We start from the raw sequence: 11,257 nt of genomic DNA, 5'->3' as shown, positions 1-11,257 counted from the left end.
ATAGCAAACGCCGAACCGCGTCCGTCGGGTTTTCGCATCGTTAAATTGGTATGGCGTTCCGCGTTCATTACAGACCTATCACCGGACTACGCACCACGTCGTTGGTCCGATTGCCGAATCTGCCGTTAACCGGTTAACTGCGAATTACTCCTTTTCGCGTTCCGACCAACGCCGACAGACAACAATACAACATCCGGTCCCGGAACAGCGAACGAAGAGTAATCGACATACTGTATTTCGCTTCAAAGATAAGTGACAAGCTATGGGCACGTATCTGAGCAAACCGATCACCGACAAGGAATCCCATGACACCGACAACGGGTGGCTGTCTTGCGGTTCCAGTTCCATGCAGGGTTGGCGCGAGTCTCAAGAGGTAAGGCGGTGTGATTTAAACGGTCTCTAGATTTTCTAGGCTGTGGTGTTCTAGGTACTAGACCTAGCACTGATCCAATCCTATTGAACGGGGCGAATTTAATATAATATCTTCATAGTATGTAGTTTATACATCGGGATTACAATGGTTATTTTGGGGGGTGTGGGTACCTTTTTGCCTTCCCCTGTATGATACCCATGTCTCGAGATGGGCATGGCATCAATTTTTTCAGGGAGAAACCATTTTGCATTTAATGGGATCTGTAGTGTTGTCTAATTTTGTCTGCTATGTGTATCTATTCCTATAGATTTTTATTTTTATTTAGGACGCGCACAACTGTCTGTTGGACTTTGACAAGAGTGTGGCACTGTTTGCCGTGTATGATGGACACGGTGGTGCTGAAGTTGCTCAGTATGCAGCTGAAAAATTACCTTCCTTAGTTAAAAACACTTTGTATGATACTCAAGACTATGAACAAGCCTTGATAAAGGCATTTATGGATTTTGACGACAGTCTAATTGAGTCACCCAGTATTGAAAGATTAACTGCTCTCCGAGAAGATGTTAATGAAGAATGTGGTAGGTTGATAATAGATGGTAGATAATTACGACACACTGTCTCAAAAGAGAATAATTAGTCTGCCGATTGATTGTTGTGCGTCATGTATCTCCCACCGACAACATCAGTATTATTGGACGATCCCCAAATTAAGTATGATATTATTTAAGAATATTAATGGTAAATGTTTGTACATTGTTTTTGGGAAACGTCGACTAGCAAGGTGATGGAAATTTGGTCTTGCCACTTCCTGAGTAGTGAGTCAGTATGCACTAAAAATTATTATTCTCTTTTGAGGTAGAGTATAAGTTAATTTTATTTTGTAGATCTTTGAATTGAAAACAAAACTGATTTTTAGTTTAAAATTTATAAAAAAAAAAGTTATTTAGAACATTTTAGAATCTTAGGAATATAGTAGTTGTAGTGGGAGATATTAATATATACTCTATTACTTTTTTATATACCACATCATACACTTAACTCTGTTTTGATATTTTCATGAATATTTAAAAGTATTAAAATCCCTTCATTATAAAAACATTTTCGTAATTCTAAATTATTTTACCTTTAATAATCGTCTACAGTTATCAGTTTATTAATAACAAATTTGTTTATAGTATTAAATGTACTTTATACGCCTATTTGTTTATTTAATCATGTTTTATTCAATTTAATTTTTGAATGCCATGATTATTAAGTTATCAGTAGAAGAAAAATTTAAATGGATTTTGTTAATACTAACCGACTATTATTATTTTAAACACATACACTTAATTTTAGTTTTTTATTATTAAGAGTACTTAACGTGCTATGTTCTCCATTCTAACACATAATATAACAAATTTTACATTTAGAATAATCCCGTTTTGTTACTTTTTAATTTTTTTTTGTAAGAACCTATTATCTTTAATTTAAAACTAATGATTTAATTATCTTAGTGGCACATTGGTTTATTTTAATATTTCAACTGAAACAAGTTATGGGTATTTTTAAGTATAAAAATTTAATAAATTCTACAACTCACTTTAAAATTAGAATATCTAAAAGGTTCTATAAGTCAATTCACTTAAGATTACTACACAAAATTGTAATTGCTGAATACAAATTTGCTGTCATACGTTTGTTATTGTATAATATACCATTTTATGTGTGGGCCTTACAGTGGTGTGTATAAATTTTATCTCAAGTTTTTACTTTATTAGTATTATTATATTTATTATCAGTTTTTGGTATATTAAATTTTTTATTTCTTAGAGTAAAAAATGACAATTTATTTTTTTAAATAGTTGGGAAAAGTAAAATGACAGGGTAGGGAAAATACTAACATTAATTTTCAACATAATCAATTTTGTTTCTTAAAAGAACCGTGAAAATTTTACCAAGTATTCATAGATTTTAAACATAATCTACTCATAATATAATTTTTTAATTGTGTTTATTCTTTTTGATCTATTTATAAATTATACCATACATTTTTTAATTGTTGAGTTTTTTTTTTATTGACGTTGAATTTTTTTTAATTTAATTCATTTGAAAGCTTACCTATTAGGTTCTAGGTTCTTCATAATTTGTTCTTACAGTAATAAATAATATGTATGCATACTTTTTTTTTTTTATAGACATTTGAAGTTAACATTGAATATTCAAACATAAAATAATTTACTTAATTTTAGTATTTTGTATAAATTAGTTTATGTATAAAAATTATAATGAGATAAAAAAAAAATTTTAGCTGACGAAGAAGAAGAAAGAGAAGAACTCAATGAACTTTATGAAGAAGCTAAAATACCAATTGAAGATATATTATTAAAATATAAAAATAAAATAATTGAAAATATGGAAAAGAAAAAAGAAAGTGAAAACGAACCTAGTTCTTCAAAAGAATCTTTTACGCCATTACTAAAATCTATTGGTATGTTTAATAATAATTGTTTAAGAAAATATTATGTTATTATATAACTTTTATTTAATTTAGTTGAAACAAATGATGCTTGTGGTTCTAGCAGCAGCATAACTGTTAAAGGTACATATTAATTTTAATTAATTTTATTACTTTCTTTTAATGTATTAATAGAATATTAAAATTGGTATTATAGATGACGATAAAACAAATGTTGGTAATGGAATTGATGAATGTAAATCTGAAGATTCAACTGCTGAAAGTTCATCAAATGCTAAAGTCAATGGCTCGTCAAATGATGATGAGAATGATAAAACTGAAAACTTTGTTGCTGAAAGTAGTGGTGTAGTTGAATGGGGCCCTGGTTGTAGTAATGGACGAAATAGTATCGAACAAATTCCTGGAACTTTGAATATAATTAATGACGATTCAGAAGACGACACAGATGTTGATGATGATGATGATGATGATGAGGATGAAATGTTTGAAGCTTCAATAAATAAATTAGAGTAAGATACATAATCAAGTTAATATCTGATAATATTTTTTATGATGTCAATGTAATGTTAAATCTAAATAGTGATATATGCAGATCCTGTATTTATACATAAAAAAAGATCATGTTTAATTTTTTTTATTTAGTGGTTTTTAAAAAATAATTATGCCATATGGATTATTTTCTTTAATTTAGATAATGTCACATTATTCCATGATTCTTTAACTCAAATAATACACTTAATATAGATTTTACTAATATGGTTAAACAATATTATAGTTTAACAATGTATTAAAAAGTACACAATAGAACACTATATCTTCATAAATATTATATTTATAGTAAGATAGTTAACCGTTGTCTATTACATTATGGTTATCAAATTTAAACTAGTAACAATGCTTGACAACTGCTATGTTCATAATACAGGTTGATATAATTTAAATAATTTATTTTTAGTGATGAATCAGATTCAGAAAGTGATGAAGAAGATGATGATGAAGAAATCCCGAGTAATAGTTTCATTTATGAAGATGACGATGAAGAGGATAAGGTAATGAATAATCATTGAATTTTTTATTAGATAGTGTAAACATTTTTTAAAAGGAAGGATCTTTCTTATTTATTTTTAATTGTTAATTATCTAGTGATTCTAAATTTGTCGAATTGTATCAATGAGCATATCTATGTCTTATAATGCTACACTATAATCAATTCTTAAAACATAATTACCATCTATATTTTGTTCAGCATAAGAACACTTCAGCCTGACAAAAATCTGTTCTATGGATGCCCACATAACATTTTACCATGGTGGAACTGTTAAGTGAGGATTTGCAGGATTTGTGTTCTGCTGGACAAAGTATAAACAATAATTTTAACACATAAACATTTTCTGTTTGTAAAAAGTATTCAAAATTATTTTTTTGTAATTTTTATATATACTAATGTTAATGAATATCTATTTTTCTTTATTTTAGCCAGGAAAAGATAGTGGTTGCACAGCAGTCATGGCTTTATTAGTAAATAATAAACTTTATGTTGCTAATGCTGGGGATTCAAGATGTGTTGTTTCTGTTGGGGGTAAAGCACATGATATGTCAAAAGATCATAAACCTGAAGATGAACTAGAGTTAAAGAGGATTTGTAAAGCTGGTGGCAGAGTTTCAAGCGATGGACGAGTGAATGGAGGCTTAAATCTGTCTAGAGCCTTGGGTAATAATTTCTATTATTGTCCTATATTGTCACTAAAAAAGAATTAAATAATTAAATATATTTTTTTTCAGGTGATCATAATTATAAAAAAAATAAAGATCTTCCAAATACTGAACAAATGATAACAGCTCTACCTGATGTAACTGTCTTAGATATAACACCAGATAATAATAATTTTATAGTGTTAGCTTGTGATGGTATCTGGAACTCATTAAGCAGCCAGGAAGTTGTCGATTTTATTTTGGAACGTATCAACAAACCAGATGTCAAATTATCATCAATTTGTGAAGAAGTATGTAGATATAATAAATTAAATATTAATTATTAATATATATTAATAATTATGTTAAATTCATAATTTTAGCTGTTTGAACAATGTTTGGCACCCAATACATTAAGTGATGGTACTGGCTGTGACAATATGACATGTATCATTGTCAAGTTAAAACCTAATCAAAAGCGTTCTCGTACAGATGACAAAGAAGATGATTCAGAAGGTGGCGAGTGTAAAAAACTTAAATCAGATTCAATTGAACCTGAATCTGTACATTAATGTTCCTCCTGGTATTGAAGTTTTGGTTTGACGAGCTGTTTGTATTTGTTTCTGAATTTTACAGACGCATGCGACTGATTTATGGATTAATTTATTTTCTTAATTTTTAACAAGAAAAAACATGTATCTTATAATTTATATAATAATATTATTGTAGTGTAGTTTTATTATATTTTTCATAATTAAAATTTCATATGATAATAAAGTTATTTTATCATTTTAATTATAATGTACATAGTTATTAAATAATTTGACAAGTATTTTTTTATTACTTATATTAAATATATATACATTGTATATATATTTATTAGTTATAATTTTTGTTCATATTTATTTATTTGAATATTTCAATTAGGTAATATAATTAATGATAATTCATAAAATATGAAATAGAGTAACAATAATGTTGAAGTATATTTATTTAATATAATTTGAATTAATAATATAACACTCACTAAAATACACAGTTTTTTGTTAAAAAAGTATAAAGGTATAGTCTTCATTGGAGTTAATTTAAGTAAGTTCATTTTCATATATATAATATATTTGTGTGTGTAAAGTAATTTCTAATTTTATATCATAGGCTTGCTGCATAATGTTAATACAAAAACATCACTAAAATAGTTATGATGGTAAAATCCCAAGCAGCTAAATTTATAAAACAATTTTTATTAATGAGTTAATATGTAAAAGACACCAAAACCGACAACAGATCACAGATAATTTTGTTATCTTTAATATGATAATTGGTTAATTTCATTATAATATTAATATTTTGCAAATCAACATTTAGCAGTGTAGTTTTATACGTTACCTAGTACCATCTTATAAAGCGGTTACGAAAATTCAGGTGTGGTGTCCTCTTAAAATAGAATCACAAAATCTTAATTCTTTGAATTTAAGCATTATTTAAAATAGAACAGTGGTTCTACACTAAATATATTTTCCTTTACAATATGGACCGGTCATGAACCCTTTTATTGTGAGCTGGCGGTTTAGAACTACTGGTAAAAATTATTGTATTCTTATTAATTTTGTGTGAAATTTTAAACACTTAAATAGTAGGTTACAACATTGATTATAAATACTAATATATTTATATAGTATTTATAATCAATGGTAACGGTTTATGAATGTTAATCATCTGTAGAAGACAAAAAAAAATATGAATAATCCTGTAATGAGTTATTTTACTTCTTGAGATTTTGGATAGAATTAGGCATTAGGATATAGTCTTACGCATGATTGCATGAGATAATTACAATAATTGAAATAAAATATTTACATTTATTTTAATTATACTCAATATTTAATACAGCTGTTAAGCTTCATATAACAATATTATTTATCATTTTAAACATACTGTAGGTACTTATATTCAAACAAACAAAATTAATAATTTTATAATACTTTTTTACTTTTTAGCACGGTTTCTATACCTATTACTATAGGTACAGACTTCTATAGACTTGCTATGGTTATTAATGTAGAACCACTGGATGTCTGGAGATTAACTTTTCAATTTTTAGGTAATACAATATTTTGGTATACTTGAGTTCATACTTTTATAGTCAGTCTAATTATTTACATGGTTAAAATGATGTTAATAATATATTAATATGTTATAATATGTATTAAAACAATACCATGTTATATGTATTTAAACAATATGCGATCACATGATGTGTAGCCGTCTATGCGGGTACATAGATACCTATTTAAATAGTAACTAATCGATACTGCAGAAGTCCGACCTTTAAAAAATATCGTACAGTCGTGACTAATAAACTTGAAATTTACATAGTCAAAATCATGGTATTATAATAATTGTACGTTCGATTGAAAATATTGAAATACCGTCTGCAGTATAGATATTACCTATTTGATATCTATTTGCATACACGTCGGCTGAACAGCACTTTAACTGTGCTACTAGGGATTTGTTTGAAGTAGGAAATATTCAATATTATTATGTACAACTGAACACTGAAGTATGAAATGTGAGTAAGTTGACATATGGTATCTATATGTATATGTATTTATAATGTGCCTGACTATATTATGATATTTTATGTCTAATAAATTTATAGATGTAATTTTTCGTTCGATTTTTAACCAAATGAGACCGAATTCATAATGTTCCAATTTTCGGGGATACTGATGTAAGTAATTATACTGTAATGTCACTTATATAGTTATATATACTAATAATATAATACCGATTACGACCATCTAATAATTCAAAAATAACAACTCAAGTCTTAATGGCTAATTACTGTTCGTATATAGTATAGTAATATTGACAGGTGATTAAACTCATATAACAATTTGTATATCTATGCATACTATATAAAGTGAAGGGTCACAGTAAGACTAGCAGAGTTGGCTGTTTGGTAATTAGTTTGTTTCAAACTATATTTCTGTTAAAATCAACATACCTAGTTAAAACTTATAAAGTGTTCAATTTTTTTATTATTGCCTATATTATACATTTAGGTATATGTCTTAAAAATTAAAATTAAAAATATCTTTACATTTACAATTCATATATATTAATAAATTATGAAAAAACTTGTAATGCTCTAGTACAGGCAGTGCCGCAGTGGAGTATTTAAAAAAAAACATAATTTCGAAATATTTCTATAATATATAGTACAATAATAAAAGAAAAAATGATTTTTACTAGATATCTACAAAAACATTTAAATTGAACATTTAAAAAATAATAGCTAGGTAATTTTATCAAACAATTTTTATTAACTAAACTACATTTAATTTTTTTAAATAAACATTTTGAATTACCAGTAAAAATGATTATATATTTATATTAAATCAATTATTCTAGCTTATTTATTTGACGATATACCTTGTCGAAAGGTATAAGTCATAAGGTGTATGATAGTGAAGATAGTCACGTGACTCGGTGTTGTATGTTGTATTTATAGGATTTATATGCCCCATCAGAGCTAAACAAACACAAGGTAAATTAAATATTGAAACACCATATTATATTTATAACTCCCGCATGACTGTGTACAAAAAATCGTAAAAATTACCGTTTCGAAAATCCCTTAAATTTTTCCACCGGAGACATTTTTGACCCCTCTAAATGCACAGTACAGTGCACTGTTATTTTAGACTTAATAATAATAATAACCTGCATACTTTTTTTGGTTGACAAATATTTACGGATCTTTATGTGTTTTATTATATAAGTACTAGTCAGCAGTCACCTGAGTCTAGACTAGCTGGTAATTTTATATTTTTACCGACGTCGAAAACACACACCAGTAAATACGTAGTCAGTGGCGGTTATAAGGGGGGGACGATAGGTGGATCGCCCCCCTTGGGATTTAGTTTTTTTAAATTTAGTATATCGCTGACCCAACAACGCCTACCTATCTACAAATTTTGGAACTTTATGATTTAATAGAAAAATATCTTTCCGTTTAAACCACGAATAATATTTTATATTATATGTATATAGTACTATATATATAATAATGCTATGGTTTGGGGAGGGTTGGTTTTATTTTTGCCCCCCCCCCCCTTGAACAGCATGTATAACCACCACTGTACATAGGTATAGGTAGATACTAAGCGGTATACGTGTACTGTGTACTCAGTACCTGCGTCCTGCATTTTCAGTCTATCAGCTCATAATCATAAATCATCCATCATCTCAAATATTAGTGAAAAGACAAGTCTTATGCTTATATCGGGTGAGACCGTTTTCGACCAAAACCGTACCCTTCCCTTTTCGGCCGATTCCCCTTTCGGCCAAAATAAAAATTATAAACAAAATAATATTTATATATAATTTTTGTAAAATTATAGCAATTATATAATTATATAATTTTGAAAATAATTAAAAATATAAGCTGCAAACACGATGACCACCGATCAAATAATTTATGACAAATATTATATATAGATTTTAATCATTTTCGATATGTTTAACATAAAACGTAATACATTAAACTTTATGTATCGTGTAATTTTCAAAATTACCTATTTTATATTACTATTATACTTAATTATTATTGACAAAAATTGAATATTATTATTTTATGTTTTTATATAATATTATACATATTATAACATATTAACATAAAAATAATGTTAATATATAGATATGCTTATATTTTAAATAATTTTCTATATTTTATTTTACAACATTGTAGGCAACTTATATTTTTAATTTCAAAATTATATAATTATATAATTGCTATAATTTTACAAAAATTATTTATAAATATTATTTTGTTTATAATTTTTGTTTTGGCTGATAGGGGAAAAGGTCTTTTTTAAATTTGGTCGAAAAGTGAATTGGCCGAAAAGGGAAGGGTACGTTTTTGGTCGAAAATAGCCATGCCTCTTATATCTTAGCTGATAGTTAACAATAATATTAATATAATAAATTATTTATTCGCGAAGGAAGAATTTATTGATTTCAATCACTTATACAATATGTTTAGTTTCGATTGTATAAACAATGAAGAACTCAGTCACAGACTCGTCTCACGTATCTGCTATACATAAGTGCTGTAATCAGACGTTTTGTGTAAGTCACTCCTATAAATACGATAGAAGGAAAATTAAGTATAAATAGTTATAACGTTTTAAAATAAATTATATATGGAGGTATGTACAAGATACTTATATTGTATTAGACTATTATTGTTATATATCATTTAAAAAAATTACACGATATATATTTTATGATATTTTTTTTTGTATTTTTACTTCGAAATCGACTTAAATAGTTTAATTATTAGCCGGTATACTGCAGCGTTCTGCTATCATCATCATCTATATAGAACGGCAAAGTGTTTTTTTTTTACCAAGATCAAACTATATTGGTAGGTTGGTAGATAGGTACATTAGAAAAAGTATGAAATAAATAAGAAAGGTACTTTCGCATAATTTCGTATAGCAAAAAATTAAAACAAACTTTTACGAACAGGCTGCGGTTAGGTAGGTATATACCTCCAGCGACCGTTTTGTCACGTTAAAAATAATTCATTATACACTTGCTATAGTTATATACGCTAGGTGCGCATATATCGCGGTAAAAAGTGACTATAGTCAAATAAATTGCGCAGCCAGAGTCCGGCGAACACGCAGACACACAGTTAAAGTAATTCGTTGACTTAATAAAAGTCGCAGCTGAAAATAGCGAAATGTTTGCTGCTTATAATTCGACTTTTAAGCCACCGCGTTTACAATTGCAGCAGCTTAGGATATTCAAATAACTACCCGAATAACACCGTGACGCGTGTTTTTGTACAAATATTTTTATTCAACAGAGATGTAGGTATCATAATATTATTATTATCGTACAAAAACAATTTAAAATCAGATTTGCAGAACGTAATTCGCTCGCGTAGGTATATAGGTACATATCTTCCTGTATCTATATATATATGGGTTACCTACGTTTAAATAAATGCGTTTAGTTAATACCATGTCTATAATATGTACATAGTTAGATACCTCTGTTCTCTGTGGCTTTATTTAATGTGTTCAACGTTTTTAAACGAAAGTACATACTATAACATATAATAATATGGAATACGACTTGGGTACCTACGTCTAATGTAATGATATTATCGACTATAACACTTATATTAAATTACCTAATTATTATTATTATTTATTATTCTGCATAGTGTCTATTCAGATTAATATTTACGATTAATTAATACGGCACGCGTTGCGTCGAATTTGCGAATAATGTATTATATAATATTATGTCTTAATTTTGATTAGTTTTATTAGTTTCAATGTTTTCATCATTAATATAATACCCAAATATGTTCAATAATCGGGAGTTAAGCGAGTCATCTACGCAGGTACGCTGCAGATATACCTATAAGTCGATTTATGACTTTCTAATAGGTGTTTCGACTTTTGCAAGTCACAATCATAGGTGTGCACAGACTTAAATTTCAGGGGATCTTTACAGCATTTTTGGGCCCTTTTCCTTAAATCTAATTGTTATGATAATTTCAATTTTTTTTTTATGATTTATAGTTTATATTTTTGTATAACATTTAGCTATTTAACATAAAAAGTGTTTTCTAGGTGGTACATAAATTTAAAATATTTTAGAAAAAAATTATATTTCTGAGATTACAATTTTAGGGCCTTATTTATAAT

At 27.5% G+C, this 11,257-nt stretch overlaps 1 protein-coding gene across 1 annotated transcript; it reads left to right on the top strand.

Annotated features, from left to right (window-relative positions):
* On the top strand, positions 1–5,355 carry LOC113556756 (probable protein phosphatase 2C 6). The gene is made up of 9 exons (XM_026961888.1): positions 1–373; positions 699–951; positions 2,664–2,843; positions 2,907–2,954; positions 3,028–3,340; positions 3,787–3,880; positions 4,308–4,542; positions 4,614–4,834; positions 4,907–5,355. The coding sequence occupies exons 1-9, from the start codon at positions 263–265 to the stop codon at positions 5,093–5,095; spliced, it is 1,644 nt and encodes a 547-aa protein (XP_026817689.1). The 5' UTR covers positions 1–262; the 3' UTR covers positions 5,096–5,355.
* The last annotated feature ends 5,902 nt before the right edge of the window (positions 5,356–11,257 follow it).

Source organism: Rhopalosiphum maidis, chromosome 1 (assembly GCF_003676215.2).
Source record: "Rhopalosiphum maidis isolate BTI-1 chromosome 1, ASM367621v3, whole genome shotgun sequence".
In the NCBI taxonomy this organism is placed as follows: Eukaryota; Metazoa; Arthropoda; class Insecta; order Hemiptera; family Aphididae; genus Rhopalosiphum; species Rhopalosiphum maidis.
Note: the sequence above shows the minus strand (reverse complement) of the source record. Positions and strands in the feature narration are given on the sequence as shown.

Coding starts and splice junctions, on each gene's coding strand:
- LOC113556756 (XM_026961888.1), top strand. CDS start 263: ATGGGCACGTATCTGAGCAAACCGATCACCGACAAGGAATCCCATGAC. Junction 374..698: donor GTTGGCGCGAGTCTCAAGAG/GTAAGGCGGTGT, acceptor ATTTTTATTTAG/GACGCGCACAACTGTCTGTT. Junction 2,844..2,906: donor GCCATTACTAAAATCTATTG/GTATGTTTAATA, acceptor TATTTAATTTAG/TTGAAACAAATGATGCTTGT.